Here is a 17,104-nt window from a genome sequence, read left to right on the forward strand (position 1 = left end):
GAAGGTAATGCTTCCAAGTTATATTTTTGACTGTTTACAGGAATTTAAAAAGGGGGATATGTAGTATCAAAGTCAGTGTGAAACCACATTTCTTATATAGAAGTATTTACATCACACTCTACTCTGAGACCCTTTTTAATGACAAACTTGTTGTTACAGGAGAAACCACTTTGTAGTTGCTGTGTTTAATAGCTTTAAGTCACTGAATAAGTTGTATCACTTGCACATCTGCCGAGCTTAAAAAAGATATTGTAGCAACCTAGCACCGGTGATACTTGTTTTCTTTGGCCACAAATGAAACATCTTGTCCCAGTCACACACTTGTGAGATGGTTGAGCTGTCAGTCACCAACACCTACAACACACAGCCCGCGGATTTGTCGAGGGACGAAAGAAGCAGAAAATGAAGCTCAACTAATAATTTGATTCCTTTGAGCGACTGCAGAAGCCAGCTGTGCTTTTTGGAGAAACAATAATAACAGAAAAAATCTCAGTGATGAGAGTTGAGAAAAAGATGGAGCTTTGTTGTCGGAGAGAAAGACCAGATCTCAAGATAGATTAGGGTTTGGATGTGAATAGAGCCCACTGGTGCTGCGGCTCAGCCACTGGACCCCTGATAGTCTTTGAGCCCTGCAACAATGTCACCACCAGAGGCCAGGTCTCGCTGCTATCTAACCCCATTATCTCAGAGAAAGATTGATACACACCCCCTCCAGAGTGGAAGCAACACAAAAGTGATACCCTTCCGTTCTCATTCATGTGGATTCATTAGTCTGCCAGCTCCTACATCAAACTATACTTTAAGCCGTCTTTCACTGTTGTTTTCCAATGTCTGAACCTCATTACTTGGGTTTACTTACTTTCCCAGGCATACATTGACATGAATTGGTGTTTAAAGCCTGCTTTATGATGGGACATTAATAAGGAGCTGCTGAAGACTCCAACCAGGTTCAGGTTTGGTTTAAAGACTGACTGGGAGGCTGCATCAGTTCATTCCACACCTCGACCTTTGACCCTTTTCACACCATGTGAATGGGAGAGAACAAGTACAAAACATGAAACAGATCACAGGATGGACAGAAACTCCGGCCCTGCAGCAACGCCGTCTTTTTTGGCTGAAGGAAATGGGCCCTACCCTGCAGCCAGACCCACCTAGCAGCTTTGTCACCCAAGTGAGATGAACATTGTTAGCAGATAGTTGCCAGAGGAGACTACAGCGGCTCCACTGAGAGAGATAGCATCCTGACTGTGAGAACTTTGACACGACCAGGCTGCTAGAGGCACTCCCAATAACCATATAAATGAGAGACAATGGGCCTAATTGCAATCAGAGTCCTCTTTTTTTCATGTCCTGAGTTTCACCCTGACATTCACAAGAGACCTCAGCATGCATTTCAATAAAGACATGTTGTTGTGGGGCAGAGCAGAGGGACTTATATACAGTGGAGTGGTGCAAAGGCGCACACTCAGCTGACACGATGCAAATCCTCCCACAGAAGTCACACTTTGGTTACAGCCAGCTTTTGTTTCACGTTTCTCAAAGCTTTTTGATGTTTGGACAAACACAAAAATCCCACACTGCAAAGATGCAAACTGTGAGGTTATTTTGTACCTGTTAGATTAGATTTTAGGTTTTATTCATAAGCAAAAGTTTGAAATAGTTATAGTTTCCAGTATTGGAATTGCTTCAAAGTGTTTGAGCATAGACTGAAACTTTGAGGGTTTTGTTTCTGAAAGCTTCACTTGTCCATAGATCATACACACCAAAGGTGACAGGCCAGGACTGAACTGAGGACTGGACTCCAGTGTGTGGGCATTTTATTATGTAACTAACTTTGAAGCTTGTCTTTTGATGTCTTTAAGTTCTTCCTTTGAGATTTTGTGCACGTCTTTCGCACATCATATCATCTAGACTGCAAAAATACTTTTGTTGGTTCAATATCACTTTAAAAATACTCTTGCAAAGTCTAACCTGAGGAACTGACGCATGTGATTCCTACACTATCTCCTGGAGCAAAATACCACAAATGAATGTTGAAATGACATTATTTTTACTGAGCCTCAAAATACCCTGTAAGTGATGATATTTCTCACATCTATTTTCTAAATAAATAGATCCTAACAGCACTCACACCTTCTCCCAACACTTCAGCCACTAAATTCTGACTGAAGATTTAGCAAAGTGTTGTTTATCACACAGTCCCAGTCACTTTTTTTCTGCTTTTGGAAGACTCACAACAGACTACCAATCTGGATAACTCACTACGTTGATGACAAATAAAGGCTTTTCTAGAGACTGAGTTGGAACATCTTAACATCTGTAAGCCATCATGGCATTCATTATCTTTTCTCTTTTACAGCCAGGGAGGGAAACGTGCAAAGTATGTCACCCGCCTTGAATGAGGATGATGGGTTATCTGCAAGATTTCTAAAGAGGCTCACCATCATCAGAAGAGATGTGACACCTGTAAAGCAGCCTTATCCCCTTTTGAAGTGCCTGTTTGTATTGTTGCAGCCAACAAAGGAATTTTGCCACCTCTGTACTTACAAGAGAACATTAGTCAAACTGAGGAGATAACAAGGAGGGGAGGAGGAGGAGGGGTGATTTGGGAGACATACTAATGCACTGCACAGTCTGCAGGTGTGTGGGTCTGTTAGATTTCTACACTAGAACACTCAGTTTAAGGCAGCTTTTCAGGGGAGTCCTCTGTGTTCAGGTAGGTGAAGTTTGGTGGTGGTTGTGGTGGGGTGGCTGGAGGTTTTCAAAGGGGGCATCCTCTAGATCAGTAGGGGGGAGGGGTTGAAGCTGGGAGGTGGAAGCAGACATGATCACTCATTAGTCACCTTTTCACCTCTCCCTAGCTCATAGCAGTTTAGCAGGTAGGATGAGCATGTGGATGTTTTCCGTCAGCTTCAGTCAGTTTCACTCATATATTTCTCACCCCTTAAACTGGAGATTATTTGTGCACTTATGGAAACATAATGTTGATTGTGTGGACATACTAGTGTTCTAATATTGTGTGTCTCATTTTATTAAGAAACAATGATGAACTTCAAATTGCCTTCCAGTTGTTATAAATAGACAGGGCTGGTTAGAAACTTTTTAGGGCCTCAGATGTGATTTTCCTCTGTGGCCTCATTGTAAAGATGTCTTAACCACAAAGTTCAACTACTTTTAAAAAAGTCTGACTCAAACACCAATGACTGTCTTAAGGGGAATTTAGACCAGGCGAGCCAGTAACCTGTAGTTCCTGGTAAAACAATCCCCAGAATTCAATTGTTCCTGTGGCCCATTGTTTGTCTGTGTCTCTACCTTAGGCCGAAAAACCCAGGTAGATTATACATATCAGGCCAGTGACGTAATGGAGAAAAAAATTACAGGTAACTGAAAAAACCACCACACCAGTAGAGGGCAATAAAGCAATGACATGAGCTATTCAGCAAAAGTGATAGCAGAGGAGACAAGCATGAGAATCAAGGCTGATGCAGTTAAAGACATTTCAAAACACCCAAAACAGCTTCCAGTGGACCTCCCTGTCTTCTAAATCATGAGGATGGCATCTTCAGTGTACGTCAGTGTTTCTCAATTTTTTGCAAACCAAGGACCACTTATTCCTCCAGAAAACTCTTGCTGACCACCATGAGCTAAATAGCCTCAGAACAACACCCCAGAGAACAAACTCATATGCTTTAAACTCGAATTATACATGTTACAACTTGCTAGGGCTGCAACCAAAGATACATTTGAAAATGGATTATACGCAAATTATTTTTATGATTAAAATTATAAATTTTATTTATTTAATTATTTTTATTCAGATCATTTTTTTTTAAATGACAGACACTAGAGTAAAAAAGTGCACTAATTTCCTCACAGGTTGGTGTTTTGTTTGTTTTTTTTCTTTTAGAATGATGGGGGAAAATGGACCTCAAAATCTGAGTATAACTACATTACTGATACATTATTACAAAATACTTAAAATTTTTAGTATTTAAATACTTAAGTACTTAGATTAGATTAACTTACTCAATGCCTTTATGAACCAATGATTGTAGATTTTATCAGTTTGCGTAATAGCCAAACAACTTGCACCCCCACCCCCTCTTTTTTTCGTGAATGTTCCATTAAAAAGCACAATTTTCTCACAGTCTTTGTGGACCACTAGGGGGTCCACTTGTGGTCCGCAAACCACAATTTGAGAAACACTGGTGTACGTAATATTAGAAAATTTCCCGCAGTTGGACACCAGAATGCCACTTTGGGATGTTTCATGGATGCACCATGGCTCCTCCACCTGCAGCCCGTCAGAACTAGAATTTGGAAAAGATTTTCTGAACATTAGCTTAATTATATGGGAAAGTCAGTGTAGCATCTGTTCCATATCTTTGCCTGGGTTCATGACTAGGTCGAGCTAACTAGGATCCCTTCGCATAATATACCTCATACAACCCCATATTTAAACCTGATCTCCTATATCTGTATTGCTAAAAAGATCATGCTACTAGCTTAATTGAATTGCAGCTCTGTGATGGAAAGCATCACCTTGATGTGAAAGGATGTCCAAATTCATCAGCAGTATCGTGGACATGTCCTGAGCAAGTGAGATTGGGTATATCAATTACATGGTGGCAAACAGGGGAGAGGAGCGGGGTTATCATTAGCAGGGACTGGCGCTGGCCTCTGGTAGTTCCAGTAATTACCTCACAAAGGGTGGTGCTTGCCTTCCCACTGCTTTTCCCACACTGCACTGCAGGCTCAGAATTCCAATCGGCCCCAGACCTGCAATCTCCTCGGTTTTAGACAGCAAATTACTGACAAGTCCCATTCTTCACAGCACTGTAATTGCTTTTTAGTGCTGTTTTTATTGAGGCAACCCCTACCCCCCTTTGCCCTTCGCTCAATAAAGCTAAGTCAGGGAAGGGGCGAAGGGTTAATATAGATAGCATTAGTCCCTAATTGGAAGGTCCTGGACCCCAGGAAAGTTTAATACAAGTCCTGTCTGATTTTAAGTCAGAGCTGTTCCTGGGTGGGAAAAACAGCTTTCCTATATTTGATCCACTGTTTTGTGACGGGAAAACTTGTGTTTTCTTTCATGTCTTCCGTTAATTCGCTCCATTTTGATATCAAAGTCTGTGTAAACTCCGCAGTAATGCTTCTGCGTGTGTCTGCCTCAGCGAAGTGATATCATCATGGCTCTTCACATCCCAAACAAAGAGCAGCACTGAGTATCTTGGCCAACCAACGACTTTAATCACTTTGTGTTGTCTTTCCCACCCCTGCGCATTACACTCTCAATCTACTACTTTGTGGAAATCATTAGCCTCCATGTCAATACAAGCTCAGAGCAGAGAAAACATCTCATTATGGGACTTAAAGAGATCCGTAGCATTCTTGGCTCAGTCAAGCTGTTCTTCCTTTCTTCAATATAGTTACTTTGCTTTCAATAAGAGGAGGAATTCTCAACGTTCCAATGCCGGACAACCAAACAGTGTCCATTTGAAATGAGCAAACGAGAAGAATGGAAAATGGCTCAGGGATTAGGTCAGAGGATCTAGATGGGATAAAGACACAGGAGATTCTTGGTGGTGATCTAGTTTAGTTTGAAACCTGTAGAGTCTTAACAGGGATTTGAGTCTTAAGAATTCATTGTTTACCGTTATTTTCATCCTATGCAGTTTCAGGTAAATTGCCTGCTACTCCATGACCTTTACAAGTCCAGAGTTCATCCCATCTTTAAGTGCACTTTCAATGTTTAATTATCTCATAACATGATTAGTTATTTAACCCTCTATTCAAGTGTATAACCACGTGACGTCCACTTTGTTTCCCAGATTAGTCTCAATTATTAATTCAAAAACATGCAAACACTGGAATTTCCTTTGAAAAGTGACATAAAAAATACTTGCTAATTTTTTTTTCGCTTTGTCCACAAGTTAGTTTCTACAAGTGATTTAACTGGACAAAAGGCGTTCTTTGACCATTGAACGTCATTTTGATTGGACGAATAAATACATCGAGATTTATAGAAACCAATCAAAAGCAGTCAAAAGAGAGACGTAGGGTGAAAGGTAAATAAACCCTGGTTTAAATGCTGAACAGTGCTTCTGTTTTCTGCCTGTGCAGCAAACGTGACCACATCCGCGCTTTATTAGCAGAGCACCCTCAGGGCAACAACCTGCAATTGACTGGGGTAGCAACCTAATTCTCCTGTGCCTTTATGTGTCCATCTCCCTGTCAGTCTGAGCAGTTTGACACCTCTGACCCCATCAGGGGTGTCAAATAGCTTGTCAGAGGCCTTCAATAATGTACTATGACAAGCCCTCTAATGCATTACCACACGAGTTCCAGCCAAAAATGAGAGGCTGCAGCCTTCTCTGCCTCAAGGCAGACAGGTGCGCCAACAAGCAACACACACACACACATGCACACACACGCAAAGAAGACCTCCCTATCAAAATAATGATCAACAACATGGTATGTGTGTGACCCTGCTTAAATGCTTAACATCTATACAGAAAAAGCTGAACTAAAGTTTTACCATGATATTAAGTAGGAATTATCAGCTGTCATGATGATCAAAATCCTTTCTGACCTGAGGGGGGCGTACATTTGTATAAAATGTTCTAAATGCCTTCAAATTCATTATTCAATCACTTTGGGATTATCTTTGAGGGGCTTACATAACCTGAGAAGATCAGTTGTCAGTAGCAATAAAAAACACCTACCTGGACCACCTTAGGAGCATGTTAGGCCTGTCACCATCAAGACTCTCCAAAGGGCCCACAGGGCCACTTACAATTAACTTGTCAGTGTCATAGACGCCTGAATGTTGGAGAAATAAGAAGAGACCGTGTTACAAATCACTTGGAATCAACGTGACAAGTGAAAGATTCCAAATGCCAAATCTGGACATCTACCTGGTTTAGATGCCACAGACTTTGGTTGGTGCTGGTTGTCCTCAAGGCCCTGCTTCAACATGCTGTGCATTCCAACCAATTATCTACCCCAAGGTGCAACAGGTTCACACTTTAATCTTTGATGCCTCCTCCAATGGGATATAGCTGGATTTAAAAAAGGGAACAGGGGTGGGACAACCCTTAAAAATCTGTATACACAGCAAACATGAATCAACTTCAAACCAACCCAGGGAGGGAAACAAAAAAGTCTTTCAAAGAAATACTTTTATCCTCACTATTGTTTCATCTTGCAATGGCTCGTCATAGCCCATGTGGATGCATGAAGCAACTTTCAAAGAGCATCTGATATTGCTGCAAGCCATGCACCCGTGGTAATGTCCTTTGGGTTCATAGGAGGTAGTGAATCTCCTGCTAAATGTAGGTCATTGAAAGGTTGCTGAGAGCTTGGAAAAATCGCATGGTAACCTCACACACACCCCAAACAAGTCATCCTTTTACCAGGAAATCCAGTTCCCTGGCATGGACGTTGTGTTCTATGTGCGCCCTGCAAGCCAGCAATTGCGATTCTTAATGTGAACCACCCACGCCAGAGGCCCCCATGTTCTTTCTAAGGAAGTGCGTCCTTGTAGAGCTTGTCCTAACCATCTGTTACGGATGTCCCGGAACATCTCCCATCAGCACCAATGGATTCCACAAACGCAAGACAAGTTGTCATTGGAGGAGTGAGATAGTCACATTGTAATAATTTTACTTCCTTCATCTCTGCATAAGCCCAAATGTTTACCAGAAGAGATCAGCTGTTGATGATGGGATGATCAAATTTATACTGCACAGGGAGTTATATGGCATAAATATTTTCAAACAAATAGAAGCATGGTTCCAAAACGTTCTCCAACAGCTCATTATTCATTGCATAGCTTTCACTTCCTTTCACTGCTTTTCTATAAAACTACGCTGTTGACGTACATGAGAACAATCGTCACGTGATAATGACTCAATATTGGAGCTTAACATTTCCGGGCGGAGTACAAAATATTATGCAAATCCCCTTAACGACCTTTTCAAGCTTCCAACAATCACCATACAAAAGTGATTGGCAGCCGACACTAGTGCACATTTATCCTTTTGCCCCAGCCTGTCTCTCTATTTAGCGCCCCCTACTGTGAGAGGCGTGGGGTAGGATGCCCAGTGGCACTTGTTGCCAATGGATAAAGCCAGCATGGATCCTCTCACGGCAGCGATGCTGGGCGTTGTAATAATGTTCGGTTTGTTTCCTGCGTCACACCTCCTTTGGTACGTTGCCGACCTATAATCCAGAACATGAGTCGCAGAGGGAGGCATCCCATGCCTGTCCATCTGAGTTCCAGCACTACTTAGCCCAAACCAGCCCTTTTGTACGACTCACACAGCGGGCTAGTGGTTGCCCGTGGGCCATTTTATATCATGCAGCTATTACCATTATTATTATGATTATGGAAACCCCTCCTGATAGAAACTGGATCCACAATAAGGTCTTCACCATGATGTGAAGGTTCACAAAAGTGCAGAAAACACTTCTCTTTTATGCATGCACACTAATGCTTTAACACACGGTTTCTTCTTTTCGGCACATACATACACACACAGACACACACACACACACTCACACATACACACAGATCAGCGTTCCCAAGCCCCTTACTGAGTGTTTTTATCCTTGCTAGGCCTCAACTCAGAGGGGAGCAAGGCCCCTACTGAGATCTTTACCCACTTCCTGCAAAGCCTTTTTGGCCCCTTGGCAGCCCTCTTTCATTCACAAACTGCAAACAAGCCTCATCAGCCAGATTCTTAGTTTGATTTAGGCATGACTGACTCAGCAACTTGCATAACACCTCTCAGGTAATGAATGGTCAGTATAATTTTTGAGAAATTTACCACAAGCATATTTCTCCTGCAGTTAAGTGTCTGATTCATGAAAATCCCCAATGCTTCAGCTGTCTCTGCAGAGGCCGAGGCCCCCAGGTGAGAAAAGGTGTTCTGGGAACAAATTTTACACAAATAGAGAGCGGATTAGAGAGTGCACGCGTGTGTGTCTGCGTGTGCATGTTTGTGCATGAAGGGTGGGTGAAAGTTGGTAAGCGTGTTCACAAGTGGGACAATCTGATTTTGTTTGTGTTTGTGTGTGTGTTTTCAGGGGGGGTTGTGCAGGGTGTAATATATACACCCCCTACTGTCCTTTTTCTCTGTCCACACATCACATCTGACAGTATCTACTGAGTTATGAAGACGAAAAGGACAGAGAAGAAAAGGAGCAGAGCTCTTAAAATGGATATTACTGTTGCCTTTGGAGCATGGAATGGTGGATTTAACTTCGGTTCAGTGTACGTGGTATGTTGTCATTGTAAATTATAATGTTTTTCAATCCAAAGTTATCTGTTTGGGTTTTTTTTTGGTGAAATCCTCACCAAATAAAAGGACAGATTTTTCACTGCAGGAGATTTCTTGCTAAGGTCACCCAGGGAGTCACTGAGATTTAATCATTATTTATTTTTTGTCTCATGTTAAAAGAAAACAACAATTTTCAGGCTACAAGGGAAACAATACAGCAAAGAGGTATTATCAGAGTCAAAGTGTGTGGATTAAGCTACAACAGAAGATCCAGCAGTTAATAAAACCTGCTTTTGACAGGTTACACTGCAGGTGTTTGCCTTGATCCATGTTGTCACACCTCAACTCTTGCACCTGTGCTCTGACTGTGCAAAGAAGGAAATGGGGGGTTTGACTGGGGTTTTTCTTCAGCTGTAAGGAAGATTTCCAAAACAAATGGTTCTAAGCTACAGTTTCTTTTTTCTTGAGATTCATTTTCAAAGGTTGTTTGGGTCTAGCTGTGGTGTTGAATGAGGATTTCCTTCACCCTTCCAGAAAGGCAAAGTTTAAGCATTGCTCTGTGCTTCTTTGTGTTTCTTTTTCCAGCATTAGTATTGTGGGTCATGATGGCCTGAGTAATATTGGTGGAATATGAACAGGTCAGTGACATGAAATAGAAGCTGGTTCTATAAAAGTGAATCTGTACTTTATGAAAAGTATCTGTTGTTGATAATGATCAGAGCAGTTTAACAGACAGTCTGTGCTGCTTTGGGATGTTGTGTTAGAAACATGTTTGTAGTTTGCTCTAACTAGTAAATGCTAACCATGGAGTAATCATGAATGCATTGGCTTTCACACTTGAGGCATCCATAAGGTAGATAACTGAAGTCAGGTGATTGTAATACGATCTCAGTGGGGACTTGGTCTTCTTTGTTAAAGTACTTTTTGAAAAGCTTGATGTATGTCTGGGGTCACCAGATGATGTCTTATTCATAAATGTAGAGGAAAATGAAGGACACGAGGACATGGGCTCTTCATCTTGGTCAGAACATAGTCAGTTCAGTCAGTGCATGGTCCAACCCAAGAGGACAGAACCACCCTAGACCCTCCTGACCCAAGTATAATGTTGGGATAGAATGGAGTCTTATATTTCTGGGGGTATATTCTATAGAAGAGATGGCATTTTTTTCTGTCTCTCAAGCTTGTTGGTAAATTCCTTTGATAGTACTGTCTTTTTTTGGTCTTTCTGATCATGCCTTAGATACAAATGCAGTGTCTGCAAAGTGTTAATATGTCCATGAAATGTCTAATTAAAAACCTTTAGTTTTGCCATGACTTGACTCAACTCAGAAAGCCCAATATTTCAATATAATTTATGACTCTTTCACTTTGCTTTGATTTCATGTGCGCAACTCTAACATTCATTAAACATTCAAATAGTAACATTTTATCTGAAATTAAACAGCATGTGGACAATTTTGGGGCTCCAATGTGGAGCCTATCCCCCAGTAAAGGAAGCCAAAGAAATTCAAACATTAAGACAGTGAGGGAGTGTTACTGATGCTGGAGGTTTGTTATAGTACATCAAGTAATGAGAGTCTTAACAGACTGAATGATACTGACTGGTTATCTGTGATATTTAGAAGTATACAAGAAGCCAAACAAGTGCTTCTCAGTAAAAACCTCCCACACATGTAAAGAAAGGCCAGTTGCTGTGAAAATATGCTGAAAGTGATCTCTCTGGCATTTGCCGGGGCAAAACCACAAATTATGGTTGCAAAGTCAGACAGCATTATGAGTGTTCACTGTGTGGTCCATCACCAGCTAAAGACCCATCTCCCCTCCTGCTGTTCTCTGCTGCCCTTCTCCCCTCCTGCTGCCCCCTCTGCTGGGGGTAGCAGGCATAGTTGACCCTGGTTAAAATTCAACCGGCCCAACAATAACATGGTTAGACTTTTGCTTAATGGCATGGTCATGGATCTAAAGGAAGTGGAAGTGGTGGATTTGAAAACCAAAACCTTCCAAAGATAAATACTTACTTATACAGTACCTTGACAGCAGGGTTTTCCTTTTGTTGTAAAATATTCTCTGTCATGAGAAACTTCTAAAAAACGGACAATATATAAAAGGCTTAAGTCAGCTCCCTTTTTTTTCTTAAGACCTCCCAAATGATCCACACTGGAGCCTAGTTGCACAGAGTCCCCTTATGGTTACTGCTCACATTTGTTGTTTTTAAAGGAAAAAAAACTGCAAACACTGGAGTAGTTCTAGCTTTAACTCAATATTACATTTGAGCATGATGGGCTACTATTGATGGAATATTTGGGGGATTTTCTGATGCAAACTTTTTGATAAACCATGAAACATCCTAACTTTTTTAAGTTGATTAAAAAAAACAGTTCCTCTTTAAGCATCAAGACAGGAGTTTGAAAGGGGTATGGAGAGGTAGAGGAAAACAAACAAGAAAAAGGAAGAACAAGGACACAGACTTTTTCGTGAGAAGTGCTCGGGCTCATGTAATCCAGCTCAGTACCCTAGTGAAAACCAAATCTTAAGAAAAAGACCTCAAAATACTGCTTACGGTTTAGCATTTCCCCTCAATTTAAAAATGTTCCAAACACACCTGATAATAACAAATGTACATTTTTTTCCTATTAGACACAAGAAATATCTATGTATGTGTTAGTGCAGCTAAATTAAAGGCACACATTCTGTACACTGAGGCTGCAAGATGGTTATTGTTGACAATCACAAACAATAAAACGTCCTTCTGATTGTAAATGTATTCTAAGATAAATGTGATTTTTTTTCTGTTTTTTTTTTAGTTATTATTTTTTTATTTTTTATCTTAATTTTTTTTTTTTCTTGGTTCGAAAACGTGTTTTTCGTTAGTTTTTTTTTTTTTTTTTTTTTTCAAAATTTTAAACTTTACCAACATCAGTCAGGAAGACCGTCAGCGGTGGTTGTAATTCTCCTTTCAACCATACGGGGCCAGTCCTCCCAGTCTGTCCATCACGAATGGGACGAAACCTGTGACGTTGGAACCATCGCCATTTTCCATCGTGAGGAAGGAGGAAACGCCTTGAGGAAGGAAGGTAACATCAACTCTGTAAGTTACAACGATAAATCTCAGTCAACGTGCTTTTTTCCTTTAAAAATGTATTGTGTATAAAAGAAAAAAGTCACATGAGGAAAAACGTCTTGGTTGTCGCAACGGTTTCAGTCAGAACACCGAGAGAAATACTTAGTTCGCTACTTTTTTGTAGCAAGTCAGCTAACTTCTAGGAACTCACTTACCTAACCTCACCTTCGTGTTTTTATATTCTTCTTACGTGGCGAGACCCTACATCTGTTGTTTTATTTCTACCATTGTACACATGCAATAAGAAAAACGCATTTTTCGAACGAGGTTTTAACTGAACGTTTGTCTGAAGTGACGGAAACTGGCATCGCATCTTTGCACCCAGAAGTAGTTTGCCCAGGTGAACGTCGTTAAGCAACTTCTAGCATTGGCAGGTCGATTGTCAACCTACCGTATGATCATGTTTCAGCTCCCAGAAACTCCAGGAACGAGTGAATGTCTGAAATGATTGTACTTTGGACTTTATCTAATGAGATATTGTATGTGTCACGTGAATAGAAGCCAGTTTCCACCAGGTAAATAAAAAAACTTGCCCTTTAAAAGTCAGATACTAAAGGAAATGAGACAATAAGTCATTATTATATGGAAGCCTGTTTCTGCCAGGTGATATATTTTTTTTAAAAAAATAGGGAAACTTGTAACGAAAATAACAATTTAAAAAATAAGAAATATCCACCAAAACACCTGTGTTTACTCATTTTTCATTAAAAGTGTGTATATGTCGTTAATATTGCAGCAAGTTACCCATTTTTAAATAATCTGATTGAAATTGGCTTCCATATAAGTGCAACTGTCACAATGAGAAATGCTTCTGTTGAATGTACATAAAAGAGGATCAAGCAATACATCTTTAGTTGAATTTTGCACCCATGCTACAGTGCCAGCGTAATATCTAATGCCGATGTGTTCTGTCTCTACAGATTTTTTTACTTTTATTTTGGTCAAACCACCAAAAGCTGCCATGGGGGCTTTATTGTCGCTTTTCAGCATGAAGAAGGACATGAGGATCCTCATGGTGGGTTTGGATGCTGCTGGAAAGACGACGATTCTGTACAAACTCAAACTTGGAGAGATTGTGACTACGATTCCCACAATAGGCAAGTCGATTGTGAAAGAATTTTGTTGCCTGAGCTCTAACAAAGCTGTTAGTTTCTCCTTTGATCAAACAGAATTATATTTGTCTCACTAATTTGAAATAACTTTCAAGGTCTTTGAAGTGATGCTTATTCTTTCCCCATCAGGTTTTAATGTTGAGACTGTTGACTACAAGAACATCAGTTTTACAGTTTGGGACGTTGGAGGTCAAGACAAAATCCGACCACTATGGCGTCATTACTTCCAAAACACACAAGGCAAGTTTCTGTCAAATTTTTATTTTACACACTCTTTACAAGCTGCTGTTTAAAGATTTAAAAAAAAAATTTCTCTGAATATCTACTTCAGGTCTCATCTTTGTTGTGGACAGCAACGATAGAGAACGGATCGCAGAGGCACGTGAAGAGCTGATGAGAATGTTGGCGGAGGACGAGCTACGTGACGCACTACTGTTGTTATTTGCCAACAAACAGGTGAGTCATACTTTGGAGGGATGGGCACCCGGATTTAACTAATCACATACACAAGCTTGAAGTTTATTAATGGAGTGCCACTGACAGCTCTGAGGAGTTTTGTAACTCTGTCCCAGTCCAGAATGAAAGTGAAGTAGACCATTACAGCACCCTGATTGACATAAAAAGCCTGTAATAATTTTCAATACTCAGCTTTACAACACAAAGAGACTAACCAAACAAATTCAATTTTAACTTCTAAAGTAACTTATTTAACTTAGTATATGGTCAAGACACAGTGCATTTTTACAGACCTGCTGCTGCAACTGTTTTCTCTCTAACGTGTTCACTGTTCATCATTACAGGATCTCCCGAACGCCATGTCTGCATCAGAACTCACTGACAAGTTAGGGCTCCACACCTTACGTGACAGACGCTGGTACATCCAGGCTACCTGTGCCACCTCCGGGCAGGGCCTCAGTGAAGGGCTGGACTGGTTCTCTTCTGAGCTCAAAAAACGTTAACCACCTGCAATCCAAAGACAAGTTCACTCCAACCAATCTATGAGCATAGTCTCTGCTCAAGTAGATCTTGGTTACCTGGCCAACAAAAACTACAGCAAGCTCCTCTTATTAACCCCAAAAATCAGAGCAGAAAGGGGGTTTATCAATCATTGTTAAAGTTTTTTTTAAATAACTGTATGTAACTGTAAATATGTTTGCTAATGGGAGAGCTTGTTCCGTGGTTGCATGTTTTTTTCCTGGCTGTCAGACAGCCATGTGTGCATGAAATCTGAAAAGGGAGGGCAGGAATTAATATTTACAGATTTGTTAGCTGCACTGCTTACACCTACTGTGGTTGCTTCAGGGAGCGACTAAACATAGCCTGTAAAGTTACAGATAGGAAAACACTGGTACTGACTTTTTCCCTCTTCTCAAGTCCGTCTACACTGACAACTCCTGTCTCCAGCCTCTCTCATACAGTATATTTGCCAAAACTGAGATATGCTGCAATCTAATATCTACCTGCTTCATGGGTATTTCAAGCCAGGGAGTTAGCTTTGGATTTACATGTTTAGAAGACTCAGGTTTATCTTGTGTTGCCTTTGTAATGTGCTTTGTGTGGTTTTGCATGTGTACTGGATGTTAACATCTTTAAGCTGCACTGAAACAGACAATCTTATTTGACTTTATTTTAACATCCTGTAATTGTAATGTGTGTTGGATTATTGTAACTTAAGTTTTTCACTACATTAGCCATATCATCTTCAGCCAAAGGCTTTACGTATCATGTTTTTTAAAGGGTGTTCTTATGGTACTACAAACAAAATGTGGGGTTCATTTTTTAGCATGATGCCTGTTTCGTTCTGTGCTGTACATCCTGTGTGTAAACAAGAGGTCAGACATTTGTCTTCTAACGGAAGACACGTAATGCCGTTTATTTTCAAACATGGTGTGGGTGTTTTCTGCTTTAAAGGATGTATTTAATACTGTGCTGAAATGCCTTAATATTTGAAAAGTGTTTATTCATGGATGCATTTTCTATTTAAAGTCTTTTTTGTACGGGAGAATCACTGAAATTAAAGTGATGGGATTAAAAAAATGTTTCTGTCTCTTTTGATCTGTTACAAAATTGCTTAATAAGATAAGAAACAGGCCTTTCACCCTCTTTGGCATCATTTTGCCATAGCTTCATAATCCACACAGCTTCAGCTTCATAATACATCATACTGGGATGAGTCAATTAACACAATAAACTAGAAAAGCACCCAGAGAGCACAGACCCCCACCAAACATATTGTGATTGTCACCAACAATGTAGTCCTACTTTAATGTTATACTCTCTTTTAGCAGACTGTCTGCTACAATTTGGTGTTAGTTGTAGGTTTGTACGATAATTTGTTCCCTGAGAGTGTTGAAAATTATGATGACCCAGTACATATTTCATATTCTGAATCTTAGTATCCAGAATATTTGCAGGATCTGGATTGTACTTTTACATCTGTCAGAAATTTTTGTGACCTTATCTTGTATTGTTTTGCAAAGCAATCTGACCATTTATCATGAAGTCACATGCACATATGGTGAAAACGGTCCAAACTCACAATGATAAAGAATCCTTTAAAAAAAAGTCCTGGATCCAGACCGTGATCTGAATCACCTCCAAAATTTAATCTCTTCTTCCTTATACCATTTGGAACATTTCCTGAAAATTTCATCAAGATCCATTTGTTGGTTTTTGAGTGATGTTCTCAGACAAACCTTCCCAAAAACATTACCATCTTGGCGGAGGTAAAAAGTTATTGTAAAAAGTTGATCTATGTAAGACAAAACGCCAGAAGTGATTTCAGAATCTCAACTTTGGGTTAAAGATGGTACAAACCACCTGATGGTTAAGTGAAAGCAGTAATAAAGACCCTGCTTTGCGTTGTTTAGGGGTGGCAATCAAGCACAGCATTCCTGCAGGTTGATTAGGCTGCTATGGTCAATGCAGTGAAGCCTGTAAAACACAGCAGCAGAGTACAGAGCTAGAAGGGGAGTTTGAGTTTCAGGTTCCTCCTCGGGCTGCTTTGTATGGCCTCCTCTCCTGCTGCTCCATCAGCTTGGTGTGTGTGTGTGGCAGCCATCAGTACTTGGCCATATAAAAAGGACCAGTCTGGTTTTTTGCACTCTGCTTTATGAATGCCTTGCTCTTTTTTTAGTGCACCCCCCAGGTGCCTACCAGCAGAATACCCTCATTCAGACCAGTTCAAGGCAAAGGCAAACACTACACTCTATTATGACCAGTGAAGAGCATTCCAATGGTATCACCACAGTCAGGGCGCTAACCTAGAACGGTGAGGGATTAAAGAGTGCTGCCGTGATGGAGAGAAGAAAAGGACCTAAGCTGCTGAGAAGTGCAAAAGGCACAGTGTGACGAAAAAGGCGTCAGGGAGCTTCTTTCACAGGGAAAAAAAAACTCACTTGAGTTTTTTAAATGTAGATTTCATTTGCAGAAGATGGCTGAACTGTCCAACATTTTATTATAAATTACTCCTAAAACCTGGTTCAATAATTAAAATATTGCAGTGATGATGACATCCTGACACAACTTCAGGAAAAGGTTTCAGTGTCTGATTTTGAGATCTTTCACAAAAGCCATTGTAGTCAAAA

The 17,104-nt window shown here is 40.5% G+C and overlaps 1 protein-coding gene across 1 annotated transcript; it reads left to right on the plus strand.

Annotated features, from left to right (window-relative positions):
• The first annotated feature begins 12,300 nt into the window (after window positions 1-12,300).
• arf1 (ADP-ribosylation factor 1) lies at window positions 12,301-15,536 on the plus strand. Its single transcript, XM_074689395.1, has 5 exons — window positions 12,301-12,372; window positions 13,326-13,502; window positions 13,647-13,757; window positions 13,849-13,973; window positions 14,318-15,536. Exons 2-5 carry the CDS (start codon window positions 13,367-13,369, stop codon window positions 14,474-14,476), a joined length of 531 nt encoding a protein of 176 aa, XP_074545496.1. The 5' UTR covers window positions 12,301-12,372; window positions 13,326-13,366; the 3' UTR covers window positions 14,477-15,536.
• Window positions 15,537-17,104: the final 1,568 nt, after the last annotated feature.

Source organism: Halichoeres trimaculatus, unplaced genomic scaffold (assembly GCF_033239565.1).
Source record: "Halichoeres trimaculatus isolate MK-OKI-2021-1 unplaced genomic scaffold, fHalTri1.1 fHalTri1_scaffold_15, whole genome shotgun sequence".
NCBI lineage: Eukaryota > Metazoa > Chordata > Actinopteri > Labriformes > Labridae > Halichoeres > Halichoeres trimaculatus.

Coding starts and splice junctions, on each gene's coding strand:
- arf1 (XM_074689395.1), top strand. CDS start 13,367: ATGGGGGCTTTATTGTCGCTTTTCAGCATGAAGAAGGACATGAGGATC. Junction 13,503..13,646: donor GACTACGATTCCCACAATAG/GCAAGTCGATTG, acceptor TTTCCCCATCAG/GTTTTAATGTTGAGACTGTT. Junction 13,758..13,848: donor TTACTTCCAAAACACACAAG/GCAAGTTTCTGT, acceptor TATCTACTTCAG/GTCTCATCTTTGTTGTGGAC.